Below are 16,313 nucleotides of genomic sequence, written 5' to 3'. Positions count from 1 at the left end.
TGTCATACATGAGTATATCATTCTCTGCCAATTACGGCTGGGGTACATGTAAGGTGACCCTGAGAATCCCCAGAAGTTTAACAGGACAGAGTCATATGAAGCAGCAGTAAATTAAGATGCTCTGCTGTTGGTGTGAATGTTGATATCTAGGGTCAATGATTTCCATGATGGATGCCCTAAACTTGTCGTCCTTGTCGGGACTGGTTTGAAATGCAGACGGGGTGAGAGTGATTGTGTGTGTATGTGTGAGAGAGAGGCCAATGAGTTGCACCCATGCTGAAAATTAATTTCTCCATTTATTCACAGGGCATGCTTGAGTGAATGACTTTGAAGGAGAAATCCAAGGCTAAGGTGCATTTCTTCCTATCCCACAACAAACAAACGTGCTAGCATGCACATCAACAGGCTGGTCTTTCAAACAGGAGAAGAGAGGAACTTCTGGAGTCTTGTAAAGTGGGTGAGTGTGTCAGCTGCAGTGGATCACAGTATTTCACAGGCTCCGCTCTACTCCCAACATTACATCACACAAGAGGAGGAATCATCATAACAACACAGGCAGATACTGTGCAGACACATGCACTCTATTCCACTATCAGAAGCTGAAATGGTAAAGGAAACAAACATAGTGCGAAGCGGAGGGCAGATTCTGAGAAATATCTGTCTTCGTGTCATCTATGCAAAACCGATTAGTAAGAAAGTAGTCATTTAGCTCACACCTTGATTTAAACTGTACACAGTAAAAGGTTTACACTTTATTTAAACACCAAAATTAGTTCGTCTAGTGTTATACTTGTGATCAAGTGGATTTGGAGTCTCTGTCAGTGTTACTTTAGTAGTATTTATATTATATTATCGTTTTTATTCATATTTTCAATTAGCTTTTATTTTTATATTTTCAGGTTTCACTTTAATTGTTTTTATTCTAATATTCATTAAAAAAAAAAGTATGTTCTTTTGTAATATTATTTCTCATTTCTGTTAGTTATTCTATTATTTTTATATTGGTAATTCAGTTTTATTTTTATTTCCTGTAGTAATTTTAGTACTTTTAGTACTATGTATGTATGTATGTATATATATACACACACACACAAAACTCTGGTCCCTATCCATTATTGATTAAGAAATCCATGAAAGTTTTTGTGCCAATTTTACTAATGTTTGAAAACACTAAAAATAAAGAATACTCATTAAAAAACAAAACAACAACATTGTTTTTCAAAATAAATAAATAAAATCTTCATACATTTAAAATATTGACAAAATATAATACACAGATGAAACTGCCGCAACGCATTATGTGAAGGCCAATCCAAGCTTGGTTGTTTACAACTGTGGTTGGCAGTTGGTAGGCAAAGTAACCCAGCACTGTGGAAAAAATGCTCACATTTGGTTGGTGACATTTTCCCAGCCTGTTAGTACTGACAGTTAAGGTACAGTAGCCACATCAGCACTAGCGATGACAGCGTGAGCTGAGATGTATTAAGACATGGCTATAGATGTGTTTGAACAGAAAAGAATGCGTGAGGAGATGAGAGGAGAATGCAAACACTGATGACCTCTGACACAGCAGACGTCTGTGGTCTTCATATGGAGACATGCAGCCTGCAGACGGGCTGTGGGAAACACAGGAGTTTCATGACGAAGTTCGCTATAAGACATGACTCAGACTCAGACTCATCCTCTCAGTTTAGATGTCTGTTGCTACACGTGTTCGGCTCTTGTGATGAAACTTAAATCAAAGGCAGTACCAAACCTCAAGCTCAACTCAAAGATGGTCATGTGATATCACCATTAGAATATTATGTTGACCTTCAGTTCCCACACAAGGCAACAACACTTAATGGACTCACCCAAAATCCCAGCAAACTTTAGTAAGTGCAAAAAGCTGTCATCATATAAATCTGACAAACTTCAGGACGCTGCGTTCACGGGTGTATGTCGGTCTTGTGCATGTTTTTGCTCAACTTAAAATGACACTTGTCTCTCAGCAAAGTGTGAGCTTGATTTAATGGCGAATCAGTTATCAGTCCAAGCTGGCATGCACAAAAAACAAAAAAACTAATTTGGTGTAGGACTTATTTTTAAAGAATTTTCACTCAGCAAAAAAACAGCAAGTAACACTATGAATTCAACTTCAAAAATAATTTTTATAGTGTAGACTTCAACAGCTGTAAAACACTAGACTGTTCATTTCACAAATGTTCTAACAGAATAATACACATATTGTCATCCAAATAGTTAGCAAACACAAATACTTGACTATGTGACACAGTACCTCTGTTCCAAAACCTATTGAGCCAACACTGGCAGCATCCTAACTGTAAGAGAAACTCATGTGAAACATGTGACTGATGTGGACATTCTAAACAGAAAGCAACTCTACATGCCACACAACTAACATTTTCATATCAAGTAAGATGACATAAATATTAAGTTGTAACCAAGAGTAGACCTCGTTGTACCACAGCATCATGTCCTGGTTTTGGAGCATCACTCAGCCAATTTCCTACAATCAGCAAATACACCCTGACATTTGTGAAAGCATACATGCACGCATCTACAAGCTCTGTGATTCTTTACAACAGTCCCCTGTCACTGTGCCACTCTTCAGATCATAAGGGCATTTAAATCTGATGCGTGCACATGGTCTCTGTGGATGATCAACTGTCATCAGCATTAGCGTCCTCAGTATAATATGACTTGAGTCTGGTGGCGTGGAGCTCAGGAAAAAAAAAAACTAGGTAGGTTTCTTTGAGCGTCTTGGAGACGTTGCCGCAATTCTTCTGGATTTAGTCAGTCTCAGTTTTTTTCTGTTTCTTCATGTAATCACAGACAGACTTGATGATGGTGAGATCAGATCTCTGTGTGGAGCATACCGTACGGCTGTTGTCAGACTCCTCTTGCATACAAAAATCTAACTGGATTATTACAATTAATGGCAAAATGAATGTTTGGAAATGTAAACTGATATTTCCTACTGACACACTAGAGCAAAAGATATAAATAACCATTTTAAAACCATTTTTTGAGTGAAAATACTAACGTGTACAGTACTGTATATATACAGACTGTGAAAATAAACTGGGAACTATTACTATGATGTAAAGTTTATGTTTGCAGACTTAATATCAGTTCAATTACCAACTAGTTGCTCATATTTAAAATGTATACAGTTGTAATCAAAAAAATTATGCAACCCCCATTGCAAATCAGGTGTATTTGCAAAATGTACAGACTTTCAGATCAAATTGTTCAAATTGTCAAATTTCTAATAAAATAAAATAATTTGAAATAGCTCAACACAACAAATGTGTCATGTGGTTTCCCCAAATTCAACTGAAAATGCAACTTTTAATAACTTCCGCAGTCTCAAAATTATTCAACCCCTTCATGGCAAGCATCTTTAGTACTTAGTAGAACACCCTTTTGCTGTTATGACCTCCAGCAAATGAGATGTATAACCAGACACCAGCTTCTGGCAGTGTTTCTGAGGAATCTTAACCCATTTCTCATGAGCAATGGCCTCCAGTTCAGTAATATTCTTGAGTTTGCGTGCTGCAACCTCCTCCTGTTCCTTGTTTGTGAACGGCGATGATATCTTCTCTTAAATTTTTGGACCATTCTTTTGATATCATTTGACATCATCTTTTGATGTCCATTCTGATATTTCTAACATGGAATGTGACACTCAACAAACCTAGCCAAATCAGATATTTTGTGTGTTCTAACTCAAGCACACCTGGTGCAACTAATGAAGCCCTTGATTAGTTGCACCAGGTGTGCTTGAGACGACACCTGTTTTGCAGATTTGTGCTGTTGTGAGGGATTCTATTCAGAGGGTTGAATAATTTTGAGACTGCAGTAGTCAATAAAAGTTGCATTTTCAGTTGAATTTGAGGAAACCACTTGAAACATTTGTTGCGTTGAGCTATTTCAATTACTTTTGTTTGATGTTCATTACAAACAGCTGAAAGTCTGTAAAGTTTGCCAATAAACATGATTTGCAATGGGGGATGAATAATAAGTCTGCTGCAATAAATTAACAATCAATTAACAATGACAAAAAGTAAAATAAGAAGATTTGCACTTAGTGAACTGAAGCGCATATTTGCTTCCCGTGTTTTGCAGTAGTAGTACACTATGTACTAAATGGAAACTACTTCTCATACTAGATGATCTTTTAATGACGGTGAAGCTTAAAATGACAGTTTAATGCATATCCAACACTGGTTTGTGATAAAACATGAATATGAATGACATGCTTCTTAACATCTATGTTAATCGATTCTGTCATTTGCCAACTAACAAAAGTCATTTGGCAACTATGTCTCAAGTCATTTTTAGTCTAAAGCCTTGGAGTGGTTACCAGCTGTGATTTGAGTGTAGTTAAAGGGTATAAAACATGTAGTTTACACAATCTGTACTGCAATAAGACCAGTATGGTACTTTTCCAGTAAATGACCATGCCTGTAAATAGCTGATGCAATACTACACAGGATTGGATTTAACCAATATAACGCAAATATGAACACCTTTCTCACTCTACTGCCACTTACAGTACATCAACCTCAATGTCAACACATGATAAGCAAGTACAAGTATGTTAGTTAGCATCACTAACCACAGCTGTCCTCTAGGCTCAAAACATCTACCTTATAATTCTTGAGGATCTTTTTGAGGTTTATGGAGAGCAACCTGGTCCAAGGTCAATGCACAGTTAAGTCTACAATCACCTGCCACTGCTGTGGTTATATCTGGGTGAATATGTGATGAAGGATTAGTTATGTATTGTGGAATGTTCTTTAGCATGACAGTGGCCAGAGCTGACTTGTTATCTGGCGGGTGGGATCAAGTTCTTAACCTCTCCCTCGACCCTGTGGTAAAAACAACAATCGCTGCTGATGTGAGTGTCGCGTGACATCAGAAAGGGAGGGAAGGCTATGAGAAGAGAGGGAGAGGGAAATATTTTTATTTCAGCAGGGGTCTGTTTAAAATACCCATTTAATCCAACACACATCCTTAAACGTATGTATTTACAATGCTCATGAATCCTGCCCAGCGTGAGCACCATTTAACATAACAGGACCCAGGGAAAAGACAGCTTGGAGAGAGTAGGGGAAACACATTATTTGGGAAACTTGCTTAAAAACAATATTTTTCATTATATTTCATTATATTTACGTTCGGTGCTTCAGAAATTACACATTACAGCTTCAAAGGTGCACTCAGTGTTTTGAGTTTATGTTATGCTGCTCAATATGGTACTGTAGTAATCTTGGATCTATCTACTGACATCACGTGACATGGATTCAGCATCACGCAAAAGTAGAAAATAGTTTTCAGATGGTGATGTAATTTTAAAAGCTACAGTATTATCACCCAGCCATAATTAATTCTGTGAGCAAAGGTGTCCAACAACATGGGGTTACTAAGTTAAAGTGAGTAGTGTTCAATTTGTCAAATGATGTTAACATGGTGACCTGCTCCATGTAAAACTGGAAATGACTAATCAGCAGTGGCATAAAAACGCTACTGAATCTACAGCATAACATATACAGTATGACCACTGTTGAACAATTCTAGAATAAATTAATATTTTGACCTACAGCTTTTTAGCGAATCAAAACCACATAGCTAAACCAGTTTAGTCTGATTCCAGAACAAATTACTCTTATGACCAATGCATGAGCCAATGACAACAAATAAGACAGTTCAATAAATGAATAAGTGATTAGCTGTTTATTTTCTTTTGTTTTTTATATATAGTAAGGGCTAGTTACTGGATTGCAATTATGACACCTCTAAACATCTGTGAAAAGTAATTAAAAAGCTTTTAAAATGAATGAATTACATTTATTTATAATATTTATATCTGGTCCATTCTGATATCAGAATTTGGCAACAGACAGCTGAGGACAATAAAAGCAATACAAAATATATTTGCTTCTGAATCAATAATGGAACAAATAAGAAAGCAGAATTGTTAGGAAATTGAATCTTTAGGGACATATTTCTGGGGTAATTTTAGGTTGAAGCATATTAAGACTAAATCAGTTATCTGAAAAGTTATTCAGGGGAACTGTTGACAACTTAAATGCATGGTTGCAATATACAAATTCTGATTTATTCATTTAATTAAACCTTTTAAGTTGCAAACATTATTTTGTTGAGTTCTGTCGATGTAATGTTGATCATTAGATTAATGTAAACTCAAATTTCTGCGTTGATTTAAAAAAAGTTGTAGCAACTTAATAAAATTGTCTTGATAACTTGAAATTGGGCAGTGGATTTCTAGTTCCAGCATGCTTTGCAAAGGACTAGATATGGAGAATTAATGCTGAAATTAAGCGTTATTTTACGTTTTTTTTTTTTTTTTTTTTGTGAAAGGAAAGACCTTTTAGTGTTTAATGCTGTTATGTTTGACATTTAAATTAGTTTCTACTATATTGAAGTTTTGTGGTTACCATTGTGCTGAAGAGTAGATATATGAATGTAAACTACATTGACCATAAGCAATGACTGCACTAATGCCAGTGACAAATAAACTTGTTCATTAAACTTACATGCAAAATAAGTTACGTTTAGCATGTTTTATACTAGCTGTGGATTTTAACTGAGTGCAATTATTAAGAAATTAATAAGTTCCTCTAATGTAGTTTGTTGGTTGAAAGTAATTTCATTAAAAGTTGTCATAACTCTTACGCATAATTTTTACGCAAACAGTGTTATTTTTTTGTTTTTGTTTGTTTGAGCCAACAGATGATTTTGCATTATGTTGAGGAAATTATTTTGCTGTTCTGAGGATACATGGGCGCTCACAAAAACAGTATGTACCAATGGTGAGTGCAGTTATTTCTGCAAGCATGCATTTAGCGTGACTTGTGCAGATTGCAGTTTAATTAGCTGTTAATCATCTATACAACATAAATGACCAAGTGTGTGCACCATGCTGTTTTCTGACCATTAGTGACAGATGAGCTAAAGAGTGTTGCAGGCCATTAGCTCTGCAGCATGTGTCTGTCTCTGACTGAGTCTGCGCCCTCATTACAAATGTAGCCCATTGTAGCAGAGTAGAACAGCTGACATCCCCTAATGCCAGCTATAAGTCATCAGCGGTGCTCATGCCCACTTTACACACACACACACACACACACACACACACACACACACACACACACACGCACGCACGCATGCACACACACACAAGAGAGACAGAGAAGATCATGTTAATGAGAGGTTTCTAGGATGTAAATAACTGCTGACAGAGAGCGGTAAGAGATCAGAGCATTTTTGGGGATTATGAAAAGATCAACTGAAAAATCTAATTACTGGAAAAGAGGATAAAACCTGTGACTTTACTTGCAAAAGAGTGTCTGCTGAGCTTCACTAACAAGATTCAACACAACATTTGTAGACAGCACAGCTAAGCGTAGAGCACATGGAACCTTATGATTCACACTTTTTTTCTTGCACAAACAAACAGTCAATAACAAGGACTGATCAAAAGAGAAAGATCAAATTGTGGTCGTAAGTATCACAAGCGAAAACATATCTGACATATGTAGACTGATACAAATGTACCTAGGTCAGAATTTATTCTCATGAGCACAAAACTCCTTAAAACTGCCCCTGCACTTTCAACAATACTTTTAATACTTCTATATTTTTGTATAATATTATCACACTGCGGACAATGATTTAAATGGCTAACTTATATTATAAAATGAGGATACAATTAATAATACAGTAAATAATTAGTAGATGTGTCCACACTTTTGCCACTTTGAAGGGAGAGTTAACCCCAAAATGTTTATTCTGTCATCTTTTACTCACCTTTTATTTATCTTCAGAACAGAAATGAAGATAGTTTTAATATTTGCTCATTATTTTTGTCCATCCATTGAAAGTACAAAAAGACACAATTTAAAGTAATATGAGTCACGTTGCTTGACATGCAAGAAGAAACCTTTTGTGTGCCAAGTAAGCACCTTAGAACTTCTGTGTTTACTATATTTGATGTGCTTTATCTATGTGTGTTGATCAATATTGATTTATGAATACAAACCTAAATTAAATCTGTTCAACACAGATTTGAAGTTATGCGTCACTTCAGCACACTTTGATTATACTGCTTGATTCATATGGATTACGTTTACAATGTCTATTTGTACTTTGGTTTTGGCAGAGTGAGGTTATATATTATTAATAAAATATAATATGATTTTTTTTTATGTTTTGAAAGACATTTAATATGCTCATAAGCATTTACTTGAACGAAATTTCTTTAAAAATGTAATAATTTGAAATCTTGTTCCAATTTAGAATAACACTTTCTTTGTTTTAATTTCTTGTAAAATGTAGTTTATTCTTGTGACAGCAAAGCTGAAGGATCTCATGTCATGTAGACATATTACAGGCTACAATCTGCCCCTGCATTTAGTTTAGATTGTGTCAGAAGATTTAATGCACTGTACAGAAGCACTTCCATGCACTTAGTTGGCAGGCAGAGTCTGTGATATAAGGCCAATTAATACAGTACGGGTGTTGCTCACAACAGTACAATTATTTTCCTATAGCACATTCACACATCAAATAGCATCTGATAGTGATCAAACAGCTAAAGTCTGTGCAACCCTACACACAGAATGTGAATGTCTGTGTGCAAATCAGAACAGTTACATTGGATGAGGGGGTTTGTGTGTATTTGTTTAACTTACATTGTGAGGACCAAATGTCCCCACAAAAATAGTAAAACCTGAGATCACCTGACCAGCCAGTGATCCCCATGAGGGAAATGGATTAATAAACATGCAGTAAATGCAGTAAAAATGCAAAAAGGTTTCTGTGATGGGTAGGTTTAGGGGTAGGGTTAGTGGAAGGGGATAGAATATACAGCTTAAAAACCATTATGTCTGTAGTCCCCATAAAGATACCGGAACCTAACGTGTGTGTGTGTGTGTGTGTGTGTGTGTGTGTGTGTGTGTGAGACACAGAAAGAACTGAATGAAAGCATCAGACTAATATCAGTGTTGTAATTATCACCATAGAACAGGTCACAGGACTTTCAATGGATGGACAAAAAAAGATAAGGAGAATTTTGAAAATATCATAATTTGTGTTAAGATGAAAATGAGTAAATTATCTCATAATTGTAATTTTTTGGTAAACTAACCCTTTAAGTGTATCTGTTTGGAAAGTGGAAAAAAAGTTGATTCTTTTAGAAGACAATTTTAGAACACTAATAATGAACTTTGCTTGTCAAGATCATGTAATGTAATATGTTATAATGGTCAATGTACAGCACTGTAGGTTAACAGGGATGGTATTTCCATTACATGCCTGCCCATTTACTTCACTCGATTCCTGCTATTCAGATCAATAGTAAATCTTCACACTGGACCAAGTCAATCAATCCGTGTTGTGTCTCTCTGTGTTGCTCTTGAGCATAGCATTGAGCTTAATTGAGTGTTAGCAAAAATGATCTGAGATCAGTTTTATAAATCCTGATACAGGAAAGTGAGGAAATGGAAGCTGATTACAGATGCATCAGCTGTATCACCTATCATTTGCATATTGTAAGGCACAGTGTATAATAGAAATTGATAGGATAATAGGTAGTACTGAGGAGTTGGTATCACACTGATCTAAGAGCAGTTTTGAGGTAAGAATAGTCAGAACAGTTGAACGTAGGGTGGGATTAGTGCTGGCTAGCTGTGGTAGTACAGTAGCTGCCCGTACAGGATAAATAATCCAGATTTTGTATTTTAATATGCTGTCAAATATAATGCATTCCTGTGATGGCAAAGCTGAATATTCAGCATCATTTTCAGCATCATTACTCCAGTCTTCAGTGTCATGATCTTTCAGAAATCACTCTAATAGGTTGATTCATTGATTAAGTAACATATCTTATTATAATAAATGTTGAAAACAGCTGTGCCTCAATATTTTTGAGGAAAACATGATTTCCAGGATTCTATGATGAATAGAAAACTGTCAATAATATCCCTGCTAATATTTATTTCACTGAATTTTAAATGAAAATAATAATAATAATAATAATATTGAGAATATTGGCATCCAATGGTCTTCTTCACAGTCACACCCATATTTAAACGTAGCTGTCACTCCTAAAACTTTTCACTGTGTACATGGCCTAATTTGCTAACAGAGTGAAAGTAAAAGCAACACAATACCAAGACAGTAAAATAAACCAGAGCAGGGGAATGTGCAGATACTGCTGAGGATGACAGCTTATCCTGAAGATATAAGAGCTTTGACAATAAAGGATCTCATGTCACCATTAATCTGCACTTATTACAGGTTACAAGCTGCCCATGCAGTTAGTTTAGATTGAACACTTGACACACTGCACAGAAGCAATGGCATGCTATTTAAGTCTGTGATATAAAGCAAATTAATGCAGCACCGGTGCTGCTCAAAACAGTGCAATCAGTACGCCTGTGACTACTAATGTCCTATAGCACATACACACATCAAAGAGCAACCAGCACTTCACCTGATAGTGATCAAACAACTAAAGTCTGTGCAACCCTACACAAGGACTTAGTGAAAGTGTGTGAACATCTATGTGCATGTCAGAACAGTGACATTAGATGAGGGGGTTGTGATTGTGTGTGCGAGAGAGAGAGAGAGAGAGAGACACACACACACACAGAAAGAGATGATTAATGGGAGAGTCAGATTGATATCAGAGTTGTAATTATCAGCATAAAACAGGTCACAGCGTTAGCGCGCACACACATACACACACACATATGGATACAAAGAGAAAGACACTCTGGCCATAGCAACTTGCAATCATCACTTTAACCGCAATTTAATAAGGGAGATAAAGAAAGATGGAGAGAGACAGAGAGAAAGAAAAGAGATGGAGACACAAAGAGTGAACGTACGAGTCGGTTGATGCGTACGAAATCCTCAGGACTCTTGGCCCAAGGCGGCAGCTCCACATCTGACACCACCGTCCCATCATCCATCACTCCCAGATTGTAATTATTGGAGTTGACAAACATCTCTGGGAGGTAATAGAACTCAGGGATCAATTCCTGTGAGAGAGACAAGAAAAAGAAGAAAAAAGACATATTTTTAACTACACATTTCACATTATTAAATTATGAAATAATTAGATTAGGGCTGGCAATCCATTAAAATTTTTTATCTTAATTATTCTCAAAAGGTTTTGGTAGCTGATGCGTTAAATTGAGCTCATTTTTAAAGAAAGTGTAAATATGTATATGTATAAAAATATAATTAAAGTTGTTTTTATGTCTCAAAAAAAAAAAAAAAAAAGTGTCAGGGGACGACCCAAACTCAGAATAGTCTGTCTGTCAATCATTTAGCATGTTCGGGTTTTCTGACATCATATTTACAACATATTTAATTAATTGCATGCCTTAACGCAATGATTTTGAAATCCCTAAATTAGCTATATTTCCACTGATTCAACACTTCAAAAATGTATTTATTAAATCTCATTTAACAATTCATTCCAAACAAGAAAGTAAACAGGAAAGAAATGTTGTTTACTGCCTAATACAGATGTATCCAGTTTCAAGTATTTCAAAACATACTAGATAGCTATACAATATAACAGCTAACTAAGCAAGAATCAGGACTGGAGGAATCAGCTATTCCTTATTTGAATCTTTAGCCTTTAATCTGTGCCACGCTGCCACTCTGAATGAATGATCCGGTTGGAACTATTCCAGTTTTATATTTTAAAATCTTCACATAAAGGGCGACTGCACGTCATCCTAATAAAGAACATCAAAACAGCAGTGCAGAGGTAGACTGCAGTCAAAGCATGGTAAATATCACTAAACCTCTTTCTTCCTTTACGACAAGCTTGTGCGTCACATTGTTTTAAAAAGTGGTGAGGAAAGTTAGTGACATAATGAAATCACAAGGTTAAAGCTTTTGAATATTATTCAGGTTTTACAGAAATAGTTTAACAATATTTTACTGTGTAACTAAAGTGTTTTCTGATCAATTCAAGTGCTCAAAAATAGCACATCATTTAGCACGTCAACTTAATTCCTATATCTGACCCTGTCAATTCATAATAAGACAGAAATAGAGTTAAAGTTATGGGTAAAAATATCGGCCATAAAATTGAAATGGTTAACTTGTACTTGGTATCACCCTCAATTTATATTTCATTCCACTCTTCTATTCTTCTGTCTCTCTGCATCTTATTATACCTTATACATTCATATACACACTCGAGCTGGAAGTGTTAAGTTAGTACTAGGAGCATAAACAAGCTCTTGCTCTGCAGAAACACAAGTCCCCTGGGAGAACCATCTAACTGACAGTCACAGTATCACAGACTGGCATCTAACCTACTGAATCTACTGTTCTCTATGATGGGTCCATGCAAAGGTTAGAGCATAACCACATGGTTAATGTTTCAATGTAGAAGAATAACATTCAAACCAACATGACAAAGCCAACATGTCTGGGAGTGTCAGACCAACTGCAACAATGAGCAATTAAAGACATTTTAAGATGATTTTAGGCATTATTATACAGTCACTAATAATATGATTTAATGATTTGTCACTTGATGTGGTGTAGTCAGAGTGAGGTGACAATGACACATACCAAGTTTGGTGTCAATATGTCAATGCATTGCAGAGATAAAGCCTGAATAGTCATTTTGTCATTTTGCCTTAACTTTCATCTATCGACACAAAATCCATAACATTTTGTCGCCACAGTCTGGAGATGATACGATTCGATTTTGGTGAAAATCGAACAAACGGTATAGGAGAAGTTCGAAAAAGTAGGTTTTAAAGATGACGGACAGGAAGTTTGGCTGCCTATGGCAAAATTGGTATCTATGTTTTCGGCATAACCCACATAATCTATTAAGACCAGTGTCATTACAATAGGCAAATTTATTCAAAAGGTATTCGCATTTTACCACAAGGTGGCGCTGCCCGAAACTTTTTGAGTACCTTCAAGGTATGGTACCGATGACTCATACTGAGTTTCGTAATGATATGCTTATGCGTTCATAAAATATAGCATTTTATATTACAATACTGTATTGAAGTCAAAGGCAATTTCATATTTTGTCTATTATAGTGCCAACAAGAGGCACAGTCCCACTATTGTTTTTATGTGTCCTCAGAGTGAGCCCATACATGTATGTGTCAAATTTGGTGAAAATATATCGTTTCTCATTCTCATTTCATTTCATGCGTTCATAAAATACAGCATTTTGGTACAAAATTCTAAATGGCCGACGCCTAAAATGGTCGATATGGAAAAAAACTAGATATCAGTTGACTCAGCATGACGCCCTGAATCTAACGAGACAATTTATATGATTTTTGGACAAACTGTTCAGAAGTTATAAGCAAAAAAAGCAATTTTTCATATCTCCAGACCAGTAGGTGGCGCTGTGCCGAAACGCAACATGTAGCCTCGGGTCATGCTTGTGATAACATGTACCAAGTTTGGTCTGAATACGATAAAGTGTTGCGGAGATACAGCCTTACGTCTGTTTTCGCAAGCACTACGTAAAATTAGTTTAGAATTGACATGAATTCTATAACTTTTTGTCTGAATGGTATGAAGATGATCTGGTTCAATTTTCATATCGGAGCAACGTCCTGGGAAGAGTTTTTCATGACGGAAAGAATTTCTAGCCCTAATGGTTCAAAAGTTATTAGCATAAACATGAGTGAAACTCTGGACAGTTGGTGGCACTAGAAGGACTGGGTTAGAGACTCCAAATTTGCTATGGTGACTGTTCAGACTATCCTGTATCTGTGTGCCAAATTTCATAACTTTCCCGCAAGAGGTTCTATGGGCTGTCATAGACTCCCAGAGCGGAATAATAATAATAATAAGAACACAAGCAATTACAATGTCAGTAAACTATACATATTTAATATAACATAATACAGATAGAGACCCTCAATTTGAATGCTATGTATCTACAACACAGCTCCTCAGTGTATTACTAGAGGCCAATTAGGTGAGCAAACAAATGGTGGAAGTTCAAAACTAGCCTCCTGCCTTGCTTCTTTTTGGTCCTCTCTTTAAAACCGAAGTCTTTAAAACAAAAAGGTCACAATTTTACAATGGCACCAGGCGCCCTAAGGTTCATGTATGGAGTCTGGCGTAAATTTGGCGTCTTCACTGGCGGCACAAAGACCCAAAGCCACTTAACCAGTGGTGGGGGAGAGAGAGAGCGAGATCGGGGGTACGGGAGGTGCTATTATGTGCAATGGCCCTTGAGCAGAACTGGTCAGAGGGCAAAACCTGTGATCCAAAATCCTGTCCTGCTGTGGGTCAATAGAGAAGGGTGCCCCTGGGCCCCCTCTGATTCCCCTGAGGGGAAACTTTCAGTGTCCGCATTGCTTTCAGCCTAGTGCACGGGGGTCAAGGGATGGAGGTTAAAGGTCAAGCCAGAGTTTGCCTGGCTAGAGACAGACAGGATCATGGCTTTACGCCATTATAGCTCTCTTTAGCCTGAACACAAAAACTGCTAAAGGCTTTTCACCCCTTAGTAGAATGAGGGGGTGTTTCTAAATGTGGGGGACTGCTGTGCTTTTTGTTTAGTTTTTTTAAGTAAAAGGGATAACAGCATGGCAAATTGATACATTATTACATTTGAAGGCCCTTTGCTTCTCATTTGCACCTATCAGACCTTTTTTTACAAGGTTGAGCAGGGTAAAGCATGTTTGAAATGTTCCACAGCTTCAAAGTCAAATAAACTGGTGGAAATTTCGAGGTTTTTAGTCAAATCCTTAACTCAGTTTTGATGTGTGCCAATCCTGTTACGCTGATCCACAGTGACAACCTTACGCAGAAACCAAACTGGGTTTTGAGTAAGCTTTCGATATCAAGTGTGACCATGTAATGTGAGCCACATGTCTTTTTATCAAATGAGTGCAATCAGCCCCCGAAAAAAGGCCAGCATGCAACGAGCGTGCTAACAAAATGGCTGTCTGTTGTAATGAATATTTCAAGAGGTCTGGACATTTGCTGAAGTCAATGCAGAGCACTCTGAGGGCCTCTGAGGGGCTACAGTGCGCAGTTGGGATTGCTGTCTGACTTTGGTTTGGGGCTGAACAACAAAAGGTTCAGCTGAGGGTTAGAGTGTTATGAAGGGTTTCGCAAGGGAGAGTGTAAGGGAGGAAAGGGGGGGGAAGTTCGAATTCAAGATTAGTTTAAAGCTTTGATCAAGGACCCTTGACGCTTTCATGGTAGCATGACAAGGATTGCTTGTGACCGTACATGTGCTAGGGCCAGTTTTTATGGAGAGGTGATGGGGGCAGCCGGGCAGAGAGCTGCAGTGTCTCCATGACAACTGCCCTCACACCAAGTCCCAGCAAGCTCCGGTTACCAAGAGGAAGTCAACTCACTAGAGAAACGTCTAATCATGTAATAGTCTCCACATTTGTGAAAAAACTAAATATCAGTGGAAGACGAAAACCAAATCCAGGCCAGGGACCGGCTGATCCCCGGCTGAGAAGAAATAAGCACAGCTTTGTGCATGTGTATAAATATGGATGAGTTAACAATAAAATTACACTTAAAGTAAAAATATGCAGCATTTCTATGGTAATATGACAATTCATCCATACTGTATGCATGTGCGTCGACATGCACATACATGGACGTACCTTCACGTCAGATGTGTCCCTCTGGCAGTTTCTCCAGGCTCTGGACACCGAGGAGAAAGTGCGATCTGCATGGTCAAATTTCCCACCTTGGAAATTCAGGAAGAATGTTGTGAAAGGCTCCTGAGAATAAGAGAGAAGAAAAAAATATATCTTACTTTCCACACACATTAATGCAAAAATGAGTATTAAAAACTCATGTTAGGACCTAAAACAACTACAGGGCACATTCCACTGAACAAAGATCATGTATTTAATAACTACGAGTCTACTTTGATCAATATTTAGCCTCCAATTTGAACATTTTTCAATGTGCAACCCAGTCAGTATCTCCTACTTAGCATAGATTCCTGCTGTTCATAACAAAGCCCTATACAATACGATCCTAATTTGTGTGCACTAAATGACGACATCCTCTCCAAAAAAAAGGACCTGAATGCTAAAGAAACCTGTTATTAACCCCGGGCAGACAGTAAAGCCTTTACAAGTGCATTATTTGTTCTTTTCTAATCATGCTTAATCTTGTTTGTGCAGAATCAATAGGTGGTTCTTTTGAAACAATACCTCCCCGATGAGAAGGACGCAATTAGAGTGAATAGCACCCCGGTAGGCTACACCATGAAAGAAAAATATCCTAATTACGCAGAA

At 37.1% G+C, this 16,313-nt stretch overlaps 1 protein-coding gene across 2 annotated transcripts in view; it reads right to left on the bottom strand.

The window, feature by feature from the left end:
* Nucleotides 1-16,313, bottom strand: part of lrba (LPS-responsive vesicle trafficking, beach and anchor containing) — a 257,927-nt gene that overhangs the window by 41,767 nt on the left and 199,847 nt on the right. For both annotated transcript variants that reach the window (XM_084402975.1, XM_084402976.1), the window contains exons 45-46: nucleotides 15,669-15,788; nucleotides 10,920-11,072 (exon numbers count right to left, since the gene is read on the bottom strand). In XM_084402975.1, the coding sequence (XP_084259101.1) occupies nucleotides 10,920-11,072; nucleotides 15,669-15,788 (273 nt within the window). The remainder of the gene's footprint in view (nucleotides 1-10,919; nucleotides 11,073-15,668; nucleotides 15,789-16,313) is intronic.

Source organism: Rutilus rutilus (assembly GCF_951802725.1).
Source record: "Rutilus rutilus genome assembly, chromosome: 2".
Classification (NCBI taxonomy): Eukaryota; Metazoa; Chordata; class Actinopteri; order Cypriniformes; family Leuciscidae; genus Rutilus; species Rutilus rutilus.
Note: the sequence above shows the minus strand (reverse complement) of the source record. Positions and strands in the feature narration are given on the sequence as shown.